Source organism: Bombina bombina, chromosome 1 (genome assembly GCF_027579735.1).
Source record: "Bombina bombina isolate aBomBom1 chromosome 1, aBomBom1.pri, whole genome shotgun sequence".
Taxonomy (NCBI): Eukaryota; Metazoa; Chordata; class Amphibia; order Anura; family Bombinatoridae; genus Bombina; species Bombina bombina.
In genome coordinates, this window is record NC_069499.1 from 1,553,769,171 (window position 1) to 1,553,787,084 (window position 17,914).

Consider the following 17,914-nt stretch of genomic DNA (forward strand, 5'->3'; position numbering starts at 1 on the left):
AAGCTGCAGTCAGTATTCATCAAGCAGCGGTCATCAGACACAAGAGAACCTGCAGTCAGTATTTATCACACAGCGGTCATCAGACACAAGAGAACCTGCAGTCAGTATTTATCACACAGCGGTCATCAGACACAAGAGAAGCTGCAGTCAGTATTCATCAAGCAGCGGTCATCAGACACAAGAGAAGCTGCAGTCAGTATTCATCAAGCAGCGGTCATCAGACACAAGAGAACCTGCAGTCAGTATTTATCAAGCAGCGGTCATCAGACACAAGAGAACCTGCAGTCAGTATTTATCAAGCAGCGGTCATCAGACACAAGAGAACCTGCAGTCAGTATTTATCAAGCAGTGGTCATCAGACACAAGAGAACCTGCAGTCAGTATTTATCAAGCAGCGGTCATCAGACACAAGAGAACCTGCAGTCAGTATTTATCAAGCAGCGGTCATCAGACACAAGAGAGCCTGCAGTCAGTATTTATCAAGCAGCGGTCATCAGACACAAGAGAACCTGCAGTCAGTATTTAGCAGCGGTCATCAGACACAAGAGAACCTGCAGTCAGTATTTATCAAGCAGCGGTCATCAGACACAAGAGAACCTGCAGTCAGTATTTATCAAGCAGCGGTCATCAGACACAAGAGAACCTGCAGTCAGTATTTATCAAGCAGCGGTCATCAGACACAAGAGAACTTGCAGTCAGTATTTATCAAGCAGCGGTCATCAGACACAAGAGAACCTGCAGTCAGTATTTATCAAGCAGCGGTCATCAGACACAAGAGAACCTGCAGTCAGTATTTATCAAGCAGCGGTCATCAGACACAAGAGAACCTGCAGTCAGTATTTATCAAGCAGCGGTCATCAGACACAAGAGAACCTGCAGTCAGTATTTATCAAGCAGCGGTCATCAGACACAAGAGAACCTGCAGTCAGTATTTATCAAGCAGCGGTCATCAGACACAAGAGAACCTGCAGTCAGTATTTATCAAGCAGCGGTCATCAGACACAAGAGAACTTGCAGTCAGTATTTATCATGCAGCGGTCATCAGACACAAGAGAACCTGCAGTCAGTATTTATCAAGCAGCGGTCATCAGACACAAGAGAACCTGCAGTCAGTATTTATCAAGCAGCGGTCATCAGACACAAGAGAACCTACAGTCAGTATTTATCAAGCAGCGGTCATCAGACTGCTGCTTACCTACCCTCTTCTCCACCTCTTAGGTGGAAAATTTCAATCTCCCCAATCTCGTCCGACTGGGGAGATTGACAGCTCCTACCCGCACACAGCCAATTACACACTGGATTCCACGGGAGCGCAAAATAGTCATGTGTGCAATGTTAAATTCTGGCAGCGGATTGCTACCTGCCAGAGGAGAGCTTGGGCGGACTGGGGCGAATATGCAAGTCCCTGTCTGCCCGAGATTGATAGATCGAGCCCTTTATGTTATGCTTCATACACTGTCCTTACTATACATGTGTAATAAGTGTTTCTTTTGAACCAATCCCACTTGTTTAGCATTTTCCAGATGTATGTGGTCTACAACTCTACATTAGAGATGGGCAAACATTTCAGAACATTTTTTTTTTTAAATAATGAATGATGTTTTGTTGTTTAAAAAAAAAAAAAATGAATGACAAATATTTACCAGTAACTAAATATTAACTTTCTCTTTATCAAGAATAACATTTGAATATCAAATGTTAAATATGGAATGAATGGTAATTCACATGTTGATTCTCATAGGACATCAAAGTAAGTGTATTAGAATCAGTATTCATAAGTAATACAAGTTATTAGAATGTTACCTTTGAATACTGTATTTCTTTCTTGGCATTTGATACAATTTGTTCTACAAACATATACAAGTGTCATAACAGATGTCAAGGGAAACATTTATTCTATCATTTGAATATCAAATTACAGACATTCGCCCATTTCAAATCTACAGAAGAACACAAACGTTGTTACCTTCATGCTATCAAGCAGAGCCTGAGGGTCGGCCTCTGATATATCATCAGACTCCTGGATATGTAAAAAAATATATACATATTATTTATTATCATGGTGCTATGTTTAATTTATAACATATATTACACAACAAAGTGCAGGGGTGCAATAAATGTTATTGCCACGATTATAAGTGCAGCACAAAAATCTAAGCGCTATTGCGCATTATCCTCGCTCAAGAACAATCAATAGCGCTCTTACAAATGCAAAAGGTATTTTTTTTATCACTTAAGCAATAGGGCGCACTAACATCCTCATGTCGGATAGTGGTGGAGTACTAAATGCCTCACATAACATATGGCGTGCAGTAAAATCGATGTAGGATATTGTTTGAGGGCTAAGCAGATGGTGCACAAGTCCGGGAGTTCTTCATGTAGTTGTGTTCTATACTTCTGTTTTAACTTCTGATACATTTTACATTGGTATTTTGAATTGCGCTCAGGCAAAGTATAGCATGCACTAAAAAGTTTTATTCGTTTCAAAAGGGGCATTAAACACTATATACAATTTAGAAGCATAATATTAAGGATATTGTCATTTTCTAAAAGTGCCCCAAATGCCTTCAAAATAGAGGGCATTATAGTTGTTTTTAATTAAATCTAGCTTTTTTTTCTTAATTTAAAAAAAACTGCACTAGGCAGTTTTGGGGCTTTAAAGTTGGTAGGAGTGGAAAAGTGGCTGTACATTGCGGTCTGTGGGAAACGTGTTTTCTCATAGACCACAATGTAAATTATATATATGTGTTAATATATGTATTCATATACGAATATATTTAAAAATGCTGCGCTACTTCTCTGACGGCATCAGAACGAGGCTCCCATAGGAGCCTATGGAAGCGCACTCTCGTGAGCACAATGCTTCCTAGCAATGCAAACGTGAACTCGCTTTCACATTGCGGTTTACTTGTAATACCAACGTACTTGTAATCTAGCCCTTAGTGCTTAAAGGTACAGGAAAGTCAAAAATAAACTTGCATGATTCAGATAGAGCAGGTCATTTTAAGACACTTTTAAATTCACTTCTATTTTCAAATGTGCTTTGCTTATACCTTGCTGAAAAAGAATACGCACAAATTCTACACTAGAGAGAGCTAGCTGCTGATTGGTGCCTGCACACATTTGTCTCTTGTGATTGGCTAATTAGATGTGTTCAGCTAACTGCCAGTAGTGCACTGCTGTTCCTTCAGCAAAAGGATAACAAGATAATGAAGCAAATTTGATAAAAAAAGTAAAACGGAAAGTTGTTTAAAATTGTATGTTCTATCCAAATCATGAAAGAAAATTTGGGGGCTTCCTGTCCCTTTAACGTCCCTTTAAAAGGCTCTGGATAAAATATTTCCATTTATAATACCAGAGTGACTGAGCACAAGAAAAACGCACCCTTTGGTATAATTTGCGCTCCATTTGTAATCTAGCTCTGCATGTGATAATGAATTAAGTATAAGTGATTCTTTATTTCAAGACTGTGTTGTCTTTAGCTATGATGAACGTATTCTGCAGATAAATTTCATGTTATGCCACTTGGTAGATTAAACGGAGTACAACGTGTAGAACAATAAAAGGATCATAATAGCATGCTCTACAGAGCATTATATCAGTGCAGTAATCTTATTATTATTTATTTGTAAAGCACCACTTAATGCTGTGAAGCTGGGTACATAAGTAATCTTGTAGATAATGAAACTGATTCACGGTAAAAAAAAAAAAAAAAAAAATGTAACAAAGAAGTAAATAAAGAGGAGGGTCCTGGTCCAAAGAGATTACAGGGGTATCATATGGGCACAGCTGCCAATCACCGGCCGTTTTTTTCTCTCGGGATCAACAGTGAAATTGCCAAACCGGTTCTGACTTTAACTATATGTTAACCCCTTGTAGGAGTAAAACGCATACGGTTCTGTTCAAGCATTAGTGCTATAATAAAATGTTTTAGTACATTAGATTATTTTATTGATGCTACTTTATGCCCATTTAAAATCTGTCTCGGTTCAATAGCCTCATATAAATATCAGCAGCATTAAGTGTGCAATAAATATAAAATAACTGAGCTGGTATTCTAGATATTATATAAAATAATCTGTGGTAGCATGTGCATATATTTTACTAATAGTTTGTGGATGGGATCACCTGTGTGTCATACCTGGTCGGTATTAGTGCACAACAAAACCTCATAGTTTAAAAATATAATTTGCTTTCTTTCTAAGAGCATTTTTGGCTAGATTACAAGTGGAGCGCAGTCAATAACATAGGGCACATTATCTTGCGTGTGGAGCCGCACAATTTGGTATTACAAGTGGATGGTAAAAATATTTAACCAGAGAATCTTAATGTGGCTGACTTTTCAAGCTCGCCCTATACTTTACATGCATAGCGCAGGGAGCGCTATTAACACTCATAGTTGACTTTTTAAACTTAAAGGGACACTCAGGTTTTATTAAATTTTCATGGATTCAGATACAGCATGAAATTTTAAACAACTTTCCAATTTACTTCCATTAAAAAAAATGTGCACATCCTTTTATATTTACACTTTTTTTGAGTCACCAGCTCCTACTGAGCATGTGCAAGAACGCAGACTATACGTATATGCATTTGTGATTGGCTGATTGCTATCACATGGTACAGGGGGAGTGGAAAAATACATAACTTTGAAATGTGTTAAAAAAAAGAATCTACTACTCATTTGAAATTCAGAGTAAATGCTATTGTATTGTCTTGTTATCTTGCATTTGTTGATTATGCAAATCTGCTGTGTTTACTGGTCCTTTAAATACAACACAAAATAGCACTTTAAAATGTTACGCTTTTGAAAACGTGAACTAAAGTGTTAGTGCTTGGAATTATGCATAACAACACATCAAAAACAATATATATATATATATATATATATATATATATATATACATATACACATACACATACATACATATATATATATATATATACACACATACATACATACATACATATATACACACACACACACATATATATATATATATATATATATATATATATATATATATATATATATATATACACACACATATATATATATATATATATATATATATATATATATATATATATATATATATATATATATACGTACATACATACATATATACACACACACACACACACACATATATATATATATATATATATACACATACATACATACATTTACACACACGTACATACATACATATACACACACACACACACACATATACATATATATATATATATATATATATACACACATACATACATATACACACACACGTACGTACATACATATACACACACACACACACACATATACATATATATATATATATATATATATATATATACACACATACATACATACATATACACACACACGTACATACATACATACATATACACACACACACACACACATATACATATATATATATATATATATATATACACACATACATACATACATATACACACACACGTACATACATACATATACACACACATATACATACACACACACATACATATTGAATGTAAAAAAATAAAATAGGCAAAGACAAAGGGAGTTATATCAGCTACACTGATCAGATATTTTCACTTCCTCTCTCTCACCTCTTCTGCTTCTTTAGCCAGTTGACTGAAAAGATCATCCACAGGAGATCTACAAAGTAGGGAAGATGAAACAGTGGAGGACCTACACCATTCCCATATGTCTAACGAATGTTTACATGCACCCACTAACAGTTTGTTTAATATCTTATATACAGGTACAAATACTCATCCAGAATTCCAAAATCTAGAATTGTTCCGAAATCCCAACGTATTTTTTAAAAGTAAAATGATGAAAAATGACAATAGTGAGTCACAATCTTCTATGCCAGCGTCTATGGCTTATTTTGTTTTTTTGTGCAATTGCTAGTCTATATTTATTTAAAGCAACAACTATTACCTTTCAGATTACAGTAATTTACTATATTTCTGGTGGTGCTATGCATACAAAAGTATTTCAAATTATATAAAGCATAAGATATTTTGCTTACACTTGGTCCCAACCACCTCTCTTTAAAAATAAATTGAATATACAGATGAATCTCTCACTTTTTCGTGGTACTGGACAAAATAGTGGCGCGGTTTCGACCAAGAGGAGTTGAGGTGACAGCAGATCTCTTGTGTGATTTGGCTACAGAAGAGTCTGTAAGTATGAAAATGTGATGTCACAATGTAATGTTCTCATTAAAGGTGATAATTAGTTTGCATTTTTAAATAGATTACCGTCATCCCCAAGGAGATCTCCAAGCACATCATCTATAGAATCTGAAAGGATGGAAAGAAAAGGTTCATATAACAAGACTGGATGCTGATGCAAAAAAACGAAGAGGGAAAGGAAGACAGAAATATTGAGAAGAAAAACAAAATTAATTTTAGAAAAAGGAAAAACATTCAGACAAGAGAAAGCAATAAAGACATAGGGGCTGATTTATCAAGCTCTGTATGGATCTTGAAGCCCCCGTTTCCGTGTGAGCCTTCAGGCTCGCCAGAAACCGAAGTTATGAAGCAGCGGTCTAAAGACAAAAAGACTCCATAACTTGTCCGCCTGCTCTGAGGCCGCGGACAGAAATCAACCCGATCAAATACGATTGGATTGATTGACACCCCTGCTAGCAGCCAATCTGCAGGAGACGGCATTGCACCAGCAGTTCACAAGGACTGCTTGTGCAATGATAAATGCCGACAGCGTATGTCATGTCTGCTCGCACTATTATAAATATACCCCATAGAATGATGGGAATCAACTGTTGTTTGGCATTAGATAGAGTCAGCTGTGACTTTCTTAGGCTTGCCTTTGTGTAAACGCAGGTGGCAATGTCCCTAAGAGAGCTTTGTATCTCCTGATTTTTAGTGGCCCTGTGAAACACCCGGCCACCTGGCTTAAGAGAGCAACCAGCTTCTGGGAAGAGGAACAGTGTCTGCCGTGATCCTGGAGACTGCAATTCTGTAGCTTATTTACTGACTGTATTTGTGTTCCAGGCAAGTATGCAGGACCTTAAAGGGACACTGAACCCAAATTTGTTCATTTGTAATTCAGAAAGAGCATGCAATTTTAAGCAACTTCCTAATTTACCCCTATTATAAATTTTTCTTCGTTCTCTTGTTATAATTTTTTTTAAAAAAGAAGGCATCTAAGATTTTTTTTGTTTCAGAACTCTGGACAGCACTTTTTTATTGGTGGATGACTTTATCCACCAATCAGCAAGGACAACCCAGGTTGTTCACAAAAAATGGGCCGGCATCTAAACTTACATTCTTGCATTTCAAATAAAGATACCAAGAGAATGAAGATAATTTGATAATAGGAGTAAATTCGAAATTAGCTTGAAATTTCATGCTCAATCTGAATCACAAAATTAAATTTTTGGGTACAGTGTCCTTTTAAGGTCTCAACATAAGTTCTTAGCCTCTGCATTTACAGTAACAAGTCACCTAAAGCATTTAGAGCTGCGGTACAGATGCCGGTTGCCTCATCTATTACATTATAGAAATTAGAATTTCTGCCACTGCTATAAATTATCTACATGGGAGTGATCATTTTGTTATTCTGTTTTGTTTTTTTAAAGTGCCATAAAACAGGTTGGGATCTGTGCATATCCTAAAAAGGCTAATTAATTTAAAATAGTTTGCGTAAAAAAATGTTTAAAAATTGCTGGCAAGAATTTTAAAATAATTTTCAAAAATAAGCAAAATGAATTACATAGCTAAGCTGCCTGGAGCAGCCAACTCCACCCCCCTTATCAGTGTTTAGACACAGGCATTGTATTTCAAATGAGTTCACATCTTCTAGGCATGCTCCAGCAGATAATCCCTATGCAATTTTGCATTTTACCAAAAAAAACAATAAACATAGATACAGTCATAAAAGGAATTGTGTGGGGGGAGTTAGAGCTTTACAATTCAGAAACTATAAAGAAAGGGTTAATGGCGAGGCACTGCAGTATAAATTTGCAGGTAAAGTAATTAGAGTACATATTATTATATTTTGTCTCTATCCCAACTTGTTTTATGTCCCTTTAATTAACTGTTTTTTGGATCACTGAAGCTTTGCTTCATTATTTGATCCCTTGTTATATGCCTGTGCATTTTAAGCTTCTTTTGCAATAATATATTAAACTCAAATTTACTTCAATTATCAAATTTGCTTCATTCTCTTGGTGTAATTTGCTGAATGAGCAGTAATGCCCTAACGAGAGCTAGCTGAACAGATCTAGTGAGCCAATCACACGATACAAATGTGTGCACCAAGCTCATGCTAGCACCCACTATCAGATGTACGCAAGTTTCCTATCCCTTTAAATTCATATCTATTTGTGACATTTTATAAAGATAATTCTTTTGAAATCATAAAATCATTTTTTCTTCTTTTTATCTTTATTTGAAAAAGCAGGAATGCAAGCTTAGGAGTCGGCCCATTTTTGCTTCAACACCTGGATAACACTTCCTGATTGGTGGCTAAATGTATCCACCAATCAGCAAGCGCTACCCAGGGTGTTAAACCAAAAATGGGCTGGCTCCTAAGCTTACATTCCTGCCTTTTCAAATAAAGATACCAAGAGAACAAAGAAAAATTGACAATAGAAGTAAATTAGAAAGTTGATTAAAATTGCCTGCTCTGAATCATGAAAGAAAAAAATTAGGTTTCATAGCCCTTTAATATGACATTTTTGCTTTGTTATACCTTTTTGGATAGAGAAAATTTTTATATTAGCAACAAAAAAGTAAAATCGAAACTAAACTAAAAGATTAACAAGACAGTCTAAAACACACACATATATATATATATATATATATATATATATATATATATATATACACACACATATATATAGACAGTCGTATGCAAAAGTTTAGGCACCCCTGACAATTTCCATAATTTTCATGTATAAATAATTGAGTGTTTGGATCAGCAATAAAGGTATTTTGGACCATTCCTCCTTGCAAAACATCTCCAGTTCAGTTAGATTTGATGGTTGCCGAGCATGGACAGCCTGCTTCAAATCACCCCACAGATTTTCAATGATATTCAGGTCTGGGGACTGGGATGGCCATTCCAGAACATTGTACTTGTTCCTCTGCATAAATGCCAGAGTAGATATTGAGCAGTGTTTTCGGTTGTTGTCTTGTTAAAATATCCAGCCTCGGCTTAACTTTAACTTTGTGAGTGATTCCTCAACATTATTCTCAAGTATCTGCTGATATTGAGTGGAATCCATACGACCCTCAACTTTAACAAGATTCACAGTACCGGCACTGGCCACACAGCCCCACAGCATGATGGAACATCCACCAAATTTTACTGTGGGTAGCAAGTGTTTGTCTTGGAACTCTGTGTTTTTTTGCCACCATGCATAACGCCCCTTGTTATGACCAAATAATTCAATCTTTGTTTCATCAGTCCACAGCACCTTCTTCCAAAATGAAGCTGGCTTGTCCAAATGTGCGTTTGCATACCTCAAGCGACTCTGTTTGTGGGGTGTGTGCGCAGAAAAGGCTTCTTCCGCATCACTTTCCCATACAGCTTCCCCTTGTGCAAAGGGCGCTGAATTGTTGAACGATGCACAGTGACACCATCTGCAGCAAGATGATGTTGTAAGTCTTTGGAGGTGGTTTGTGGGCTGTTTTTGACCTTTCTCACCATTCATTGCCTTTGCCTATCTGATATTTTACTTGGCCTGCCACTTCTGGCCTTAACAAGAACTGTGCCTGTGGTCTTCCATTTCCTCACAGTGGACACTGACAGCTTAAAGGGATACAAAACCCATAAAAAAGTGACCTCCAATAGCCAGATCAATAAAAATATGAACTTTTTGTAATTATCATTGCGCTTCTTATTTTTACCCTTTTTGAAAACTCTTCATCCGAAATTTTATTGAATTCCGAACCCACAGCCGGCAATAATTTCTAATCCTCCAATCGAGACCGATAACCCCTGTTATCAACATGGCGGATCTTTGCCGCTATGCGCTTGCGCAATTTCTATGCGCATGCGCTTGCGTTATTCCCATACCATTGTATGGCTAAATGTGGAGTCAGTTAACGGAAATGCGCATGTGCGGGTAGACAAAAAGATATGCGCATGGTGACAACATCGCAAGTTATTTAGATGCAATTATTGTAGTTACTATTGGTACGTTTGTTGTATCGTGCGCCTCCCATATTTGAGGGTTGGCTGATATGACGTAATTGCCGAAAATAAAAATTTATTTTCCCCATGTTTAGAAACTTCGTTTCAGAGAACAAATTAGGTATGTGAGTATATGTACACATGTTACATATGATCTTGATGGTCATTTGGATGAAAAAATACTAAAGTTTTGGAAACCTTTAAATCTCTGCAATAGCTTTTTGAAGCCTTCCTCTGAACCATAATGTTGAACAATCTTTGTTTTCAAGTCATTTGAGAGTTGTTTTGAGGCCCCCATGTTGCCATTCTTTAGAGGAGAGTCAAAGAGAACAACAACTTGCAATTGGCCACCTTAAATACCTTTTCTCATGATTGGATGCACCTGTGTATGAAGTTCAAGGCTTAATGGGCTCACCAAACCAATTGTGTGTTCCAATTATTCAGTGCTAGGTAGTTACAGGTATTCAAATCAACAAAATGACAAGGGTGCCCAAATGTATGCACCTATCTAATTTCGTTTTGATGCATATTGCACATTTTCTTTTAATCCAATAAACCTAATTTCACTACTGAAATATTACTGTGTCCTTCAGTTATTTGATAGATCAAAATGAAATTGCTGATCCAAACACCCAATTATTTATAAATGAAAATCATGGAAATTGTCAGGGGTGCCTAAACTTTTGCATACGACTGTATATGTAAATCAGAAATAAGATAATCAGAAAACAGAGCAATAAATAACAAAAACAAGACTGAGTAAGAAAGTATAGAGCCAAATAAAACAAGAGAGACAGAAAATGTAAATGAACTGCAAAAGAGAATTACAAAAAGGTTAGAAGTGTGCAAGTAAAAGGATATATAAAAGCTGAAGAAACAGAATAAGACATTGAGAAGGTCTGACCTTTAAATCCTTTCTTATTTCTAGCGGCCTAGAGAGAAAATAAATATCAGTATAATTAATCATGGTTTCTACTTTCTCACATTTCACCGAGTACAAAGATTGTTGGTGAATCTCAGGAGTACAAGACACTTATTGCATTTGTCATCGCTCACGAATAGTAACACCCCTCTGGGGATCAGGTCTCTACTTTAAACTGGGTATTGTCATTAAAGAGACATTAAACCCAAAAATGTTCTTTCATGATTCAGATAGAGAATACAATTTTAAACAACATTCCAATTTACTTCTATTATCTAATTTGCTTCATTCTCTAGATATCATGTGTTGAAGAAATAGCAATGCACATGGGTTAACCAATCACATGAGGCATCTATGTGCAGCCACCAATCTGCAGCTACTGAGACTATCTAGATATGCTTTTCAACAACGGATATCAAGAGAATGAAGCACATTAGATAATAGAAGTAAATTAGAAAGTTGTTTAAAATTGCATGCTTTTTCTAGATCATGAAATAAAAATATTGTGTTTCATGTCTCTTTAAAGGAACATTCCACCCAAAATTAGAATCCACATGGATGCATTTCAGTTTTTAATAGAAGCATTTTTGTAATATACTGTACATGTAGTAGCAAAAATTATTCTAATAAAAGCTATAGCTGTTTCAAAAGTGTATTTAAGTATGCACTGTACCAGCATTTTAAACACAGCACTTGCTCAGAGTGCCTAAGGTATTTGTAAAATCCGGTGCAATGTAAACTTTCATGAATGAAAGTGCCCCTGTTTTTAACCTTTTAACGCCGTTATGCCGTTCTATTCCGTCATATTTACACTGGGCTTTAAAGCCGTTATGACGGAATAGAACGTCATATCAAACGGCTGTCCTGAAGCCTTCTGCGCTTCAAGGACTTGATCGCGGTCTGGAGGGCGTTCCTAGGGTTGTAGGGACGCCCCCCAGATGCGATCCAATAATTGAAATCTCGCGATCGTATGCACGATCGCGTAGTTTCAATTTGTCTACATCGGAACAGGTGTTCCGATGTAGACACTTTAACCCTGTCACGAAAGGGTTAATAGTTTTTTTAAAAAAACGGGCACTGATTCATGAAAGTTGACATTCACTTTAATTCATCTATAAGCCCTTTGGACCATAAAGAGGGCTGCACTGCATTATGCAGTACAAATGGGTTAAAGGGACAGTATAAATCTTGTAATTACAACATTTTACTGCAGTCTTCCAACAGATTAACATACCAGTAGTCTAGATGCTATTAGAACAGATTAACACCCTGTTTGCTTCAACAGTTTTTTCAATGGTGAAGCCCAACCCCTCACTTTTCTTAAAATGATCCAATCTGAACTTGAGACTACAGAAGACAGGGTCAACCTCTTTAAACTGAAGGTAAAGTTATCATATATCAGCCTCTCAGTCTGTGTACCAGGAAGAATTGACCTCACCCGGGTTAGCCCCACTATATTCAAGATTTTAACAAACGATAATTCCATTTGTTAGATCAGGTTAGATCAAACCTGATCTAACGTGGAGCTATCATAATCAATAACATTTTGTCCAAATTTATGTTGAGGGGGGCTAGCTACAGGTTAGCCCCCCTGAAAAAGATTGTTAATATTTCATATTTTCGAGTAGATCTAACGAAAAAAAACAGTTGATCTACCCTGATCTAACAAATGGAATAATTGTTTGCTAAAATTTTGAATATGGGGGGCTAATCCGGGTGAGGTAGAGAATTGCACTGCATCATACGGTGCTAAAGGTAAGCTCATCATATAGCATCCTGTCTTGCATCATACGGTGCTAAAGGTAAGCTCATCATATAGCATCCTGTCTTGCATCATACGGTGCTAAAGAGTTAAAAGTCATATATAATCCTGTCAGCCTGGGTACCAGACAGTACTGACCTGCATCATACAGTGCTAAAGGCAAAAGGTAAGCTCATCATATAGCACCCTGTCAGCCTGGGTACCAGACAGAACTGACCTGCATCATACAGTGCTAAAGGCAAAAGGTAAGCTCATCATATAGCACCCTGTCAGCCTGGGTACCAGACAGAACTGACCTGCATCATACAGTGCTAAAGGCAAAAGGTAAGCTCATCATATAGCACCCTGTCAGCCTGGGTACCAGACAGAACTGACCTGCATCATACAGTGCTAAAGGCAAAAGGTAAGCTCATCATATAGCACCCTGTCAGCCTGGGTACCAGACAGAACTGACCTGCATCATACAGTGCTAAAGGCAAAAGGTAAGCTCATCATATAGCACCCTGTCAGCCTGGGTACCAGACAGAACTGACCTGCATCATACAGTGCTAAAGGCAAAAGGTAAGCTCATCATATAGCACCCTGTCAGCCTGGGTACCAGACAGAACTGACCTGCATCATACAGTGCTAAAGGCAAAAGGTAAGCTCATCATATAGCACCCTGTCAGCCTGGGTACCAGACAGAACTGACCTGCATCATACAGTGCTAAAGGCAAAAGGTAAGCTCATCATATAGCACCCTGTCAGCCTGGGTACCAGACAGAACTGACCTGCATCATACAGTGCTAAAGGTAAGCTCATCATATAGCACCCTGTCAGCCTGGGTACCAGACAGAACTGACCTGCATCATACAGTGCTAAAGGCAAAAGGTAAGCTCATCATATAGCACCGTCAGCCTGGGTACCAGACAGAACTGACCTGCATCATACAGTGCTAAAGGCAAAAGGTAAGCTCATCATATAGCACCCTGTCAGCCTGGGTACCAGACAGAACTGACCTGCATCATACAGTGCTAAAGGCAAAAGGTAAGCTCATCATATAGCACCCTGTCAGCCTGGGTACCAGACAGAACTGACCTGCATCATACAGTGCTAAAGGCAAAAGGTAAGCTCATCATATAGCACCCTGTCAGCCTGGGTACCAGACAGAACTGACCTGCATCATACAGTGCTAAAGGCAAAAGGTAAGCTCATCATATAGCACCCTGTCAGCCTGGGTACCAGACAGAACTGACCTGCATCATACAGTGCTAAAGGCAAAAGGTAAGCTCATCATATAGCACCCTGTCAGCCTGGGTACCAGACAGAACTGACCTGCATCATACAGTGCTAAAGGCAAAAGGTAAGCTCATCATATAGCACCCTGTCAGCCTGGGTACCAGACAGAACTGACCTGCATCATACAGTGCTAAAGGCAAAAGGTAACCTCATCATATGTCAGCCTGGGTACAGTCATAAAGGGACATTCTGATGCAAACATTACTTGCCTTAATTTGTTAAGAGCATGTCATTTATTCATTACTGAGTCTTGCTATGTGTTTGACCACTATAAAGATAATTTAATGACATGATTGTGGGTAGGCTGCTCTGACAGTGCTTCACTCACCATTTTTAGGGGGTTTGGCTCAGCTTCACTTGCCTGATGAATCCTTCATATAAGGAGGCTGCAATTAATCAGAGGTCACAGGTGGTTACACACAGAAGCAGTGCATCAAAGAGCAACACAAAAGTCACGGGGGGACATAAAGCTCAAATATTCCCAGGGGGATAAAATCCATGGGTCAAAGAGGGCACACACACACAACTCATGAGTTAAAGGGACACAATACTCATATGCTAAATCACTTGAAACTGATGCAGTATAACTGTAAAAAAGCTGACAGGAAAATATCCCCTGAGCATCTCTATGTAAAAAAGGAAGATATTTTACCTCACAATCTCCTCAGCTCAGCAGAGTGAGTTCTGTGTAAAAAGTTATACTCAGCTGCTCCCAGCTGCAGGTAAAAATAAAAAAAAAATGAAGAAATGAACAGCAGCCAATCAGCATCAGCAGTGCTGAGGTCATGAACTCTTACTGTGATCTCATGAGATTTCACTTAACTCTCATGAGATTTCATAGTAAGCTTCCTTTACCTGATTGGTGAAATAATATGAGAGTGCACGATGCTCATCCTTTCAGCTGTCCCGGGACAGACATACTAATATGCTGCTTAGAAATCCTTTACAATGGGATGTGGCTACTGAGGAACTTTTGAGGTAAAATATCTTTCTTTTTTACATAGAGATGTTCAGGTGATATTTTCTAGTCAGCTTTTTACAGCTATGCTGCATCACTTTCAAGTGTTTAAACATTTGGGTATTATGGCCCTTTAAAGGATCATAAATCCAGTTTAAGGGGTTTCACAGAATACACAAATCTGATTATGAGCAACATGGGCATAAACACAGTTCAGGGATTATAGGGGTACACAAATTCATAGTCATTCAGGGATCCCACAGATTAGGGGTCCTAAAGGTCAAAATATGTGCAAGTTACGCGATGCACACAGCTCGTCGGGTCCCACAAACAGCTGATTGTCACTGTCCTCTGGTTGCCATGGATTCCTGTACTACCGACCCTACTGACACTCAGCACTCACCTGCGCTCCACGGCACGGACACGGTGCTGACAATAATCTTATATAACGAGTTACCTAAAACAAATCACTGTCACACACACGTAACCGAATCATCTCTCCGCAATCACACTAACCGCCACTCTCACAGCTTCCCTCACAACCAGCATCTCCGGTCTGTGCCCCAGAGCATCTTGGGACTTGTAGTTTGTAGCACAGACATTTCCGCAAACAAGCTCTGCTTGTTAGGGAAAGGTTGTACTGCCTGGTGCCTAGGGGGCCCACTCTGACACTGCATGATTACATAGGGGACACCTGAGGACAGCCTGTGACGGTCTGATACAAAAGGGCATCTTGAGGGAACTGTCACTATCTGATACATAGGGGACACCCGAGGGACCTGCTCAAAGACAATGTGACACTGATATTTTGGTGCCATGTCAGAAACACAGTGTGATGGCCTGATACATAAGGACCACCTGACAGACAGACTGTGACCGTCTGAAACAAAAGGGCGACCTGAGAGACACAGTGTGTTACTCTGATACATAAGGGCCATGTGAGGGACACAGTGACAGTTAGATACATAGGTGCCATGCAGGGACACAATGTGATGGCCTAATACATGATGATACATATATATAGGGGTCAATTGAGAGACACAGAATAACAGTCTGATTCATACGTACCATGCGAAGGACACAGTGTGATTTCCTGATACATAGGGACCATGCAAGGGACACAGTGTGATTTCCTGATACATAGGGACCATGCAAGGGACACAGTGTGATTTCCTGATACATAGGGACCATGCAAGGGACACAGTGTAATGGCCTGATACATAGGGACCATGCAAGGGACACAGTGTGACAATCTGATACCTAGGGACCATGTAAGGGACACAGTGTGATGTGTCTGATACCTAGGGACCATGTAAGGGGCACAGTGTGATGGTCTGATACCTAGGAGCCATGTGAGGGACACATTGTGATGGTCTGATACCTAGGGACCATGTGAGGGACACAGTGTGATGGCCTGATATCTAGGGTCCATGCAAGGGTCTGATACCTAGGGACCATGTGAGGGACACCGTGTGATGGCCTGATACCTAGGGACCATGCAAGTGACAGAGTGTGATGGCCTGATACCTGAGGCCCATGTAAGTGACACAGTGTGATGATCTGATACCTAGGGACCATGTGAGGGGCACATTGTGATGGTCTGATACCTAGAGACCATGTGAGGGACACAGTGTGATGGTCTGATACCTAGGGACCATGTGAGGGACACAGTGTAATGGTCTGATACCTAGGGACCATGTGAGGGACACAGTGTGATGGTCTGATACCTAGGGACCATGTGAGGGACACAGTGTAATGGTCTGATACCTAGGGACCATGTGAGGGACACAGTGTGATGGTCTGATAACTAGAGACCATGTGAGGGACACAGTGTGATGGTCTGATACCTAGAGACCATGTGAGGGACACAGTGTGATGGTCTGATACATAGGGACCATGTGAGGGACACAGTGTGATGGTCTGATACCTAGGGACCATGTAAGGGACACAGTGTGATGGTCTTATACCTAGGAACCATGTGAGGGACACATTATGATGGACTGATACCTAGGGACCATGTGAGGGACACATTGTGATGGTCTGATACCTAGGGACAATGTGAGGGACAAATTGTGATGGTCTAATACCTAGGGACCATGTGAGGGACACAGTGTGATGTTCTGATACCTAGGGACCATGTGAGGGACACAGTGTGATGGTCTGATACCTAGAACCCATGTGAGGGACACAGTGTGATGGTCTTATACCTAGGAACCATGTGAGGGACACATTGTGATGGTCTGATACCTAGGGACCATGTGAGGGACACATTGTGATGGTCTGATACCTAGGGACAATGTGAGGGACAAATTGTGACGGTCTAATACCTAGGGACCATGTGAGGGACACAGTGTGATGGTCTGATACCTAGGGACCATGTGAGGGACACAGTGTGATGGTCTGATACCTAGAACCCATGTGAGGGACACAGGGTGATGGCCTGATACCTAGGGACCATGTGAGGGACACAGTGTGATGGTCTGATACCTAGGGACCATATGAGGGATACAGTGTGATGGCCTGATACCTAGGGACCATGCATGGGTCTGATACCTAGGGACCATGTGAGGGCACTGTGTGATGGTCTGATACATAGGGACCATGTGAGGGACACAGTGTGATGGTCTGATACCTAGGGACCATGTGAGGGGCACAGTGTGATGGTCTGATACCTAGGGGCCATGTGAGGGACACATTGTGATGGTCAGATATCTAGGAGCCATGTGAGAGACACATTGTGATGGTCTGATACCTAGGGACCATGCAAGTGACACAGTGTGATGACCTAATACCTAGAGGCCATGC

At 39.4% G+C, this 17,914-nt stretch overlaps 1 protein-coding gene across 1 annotated transcript in view; it reads right to left on the reverse strand.

Moving 5' to 3' along the window:
• FBF1 (Fas binding factor 1) overlaps positions 1-15,644 on the reverse strand; it is a 208,204-nt gene extending 192,560 nt beyond the window's left edge. Inside the window, exons 1-7 of the mRNA XM_053709181.1 lie at positions 15,513-15,644; positions 14,480-14,537; positions 11,094-11,121; positions 6,286-6,327; positions 6,112-6,205; positions 5,626-5,674; positions 1,967-2,020 (exon numbers count right to left, since the gene is read on the reverse strand). Coding sequence (XP_053565156.1) covers positions 1,967-2,020; positions 5,626-5,674; positions 6,112-6,205; positions 6,286-6,327; positions 11,094-11,121; positions 14,480-14,482 — 270 coding nt within the window. The 5' untranslated portion in view covers positions 14,483-14,537; positions 15,513-15,644. The remainder of the gene's footprint in view (positions 1-1,966; positions 2,021-5,625; positions 5,675-6,111; positions 6,206-6,285; positions 6,328-11,093; positions 11,122-14,479; positions 14,538-15,512) is intronic.
• Positions 15,645-17,914: the final 2,270 nt, after the last annotated feature.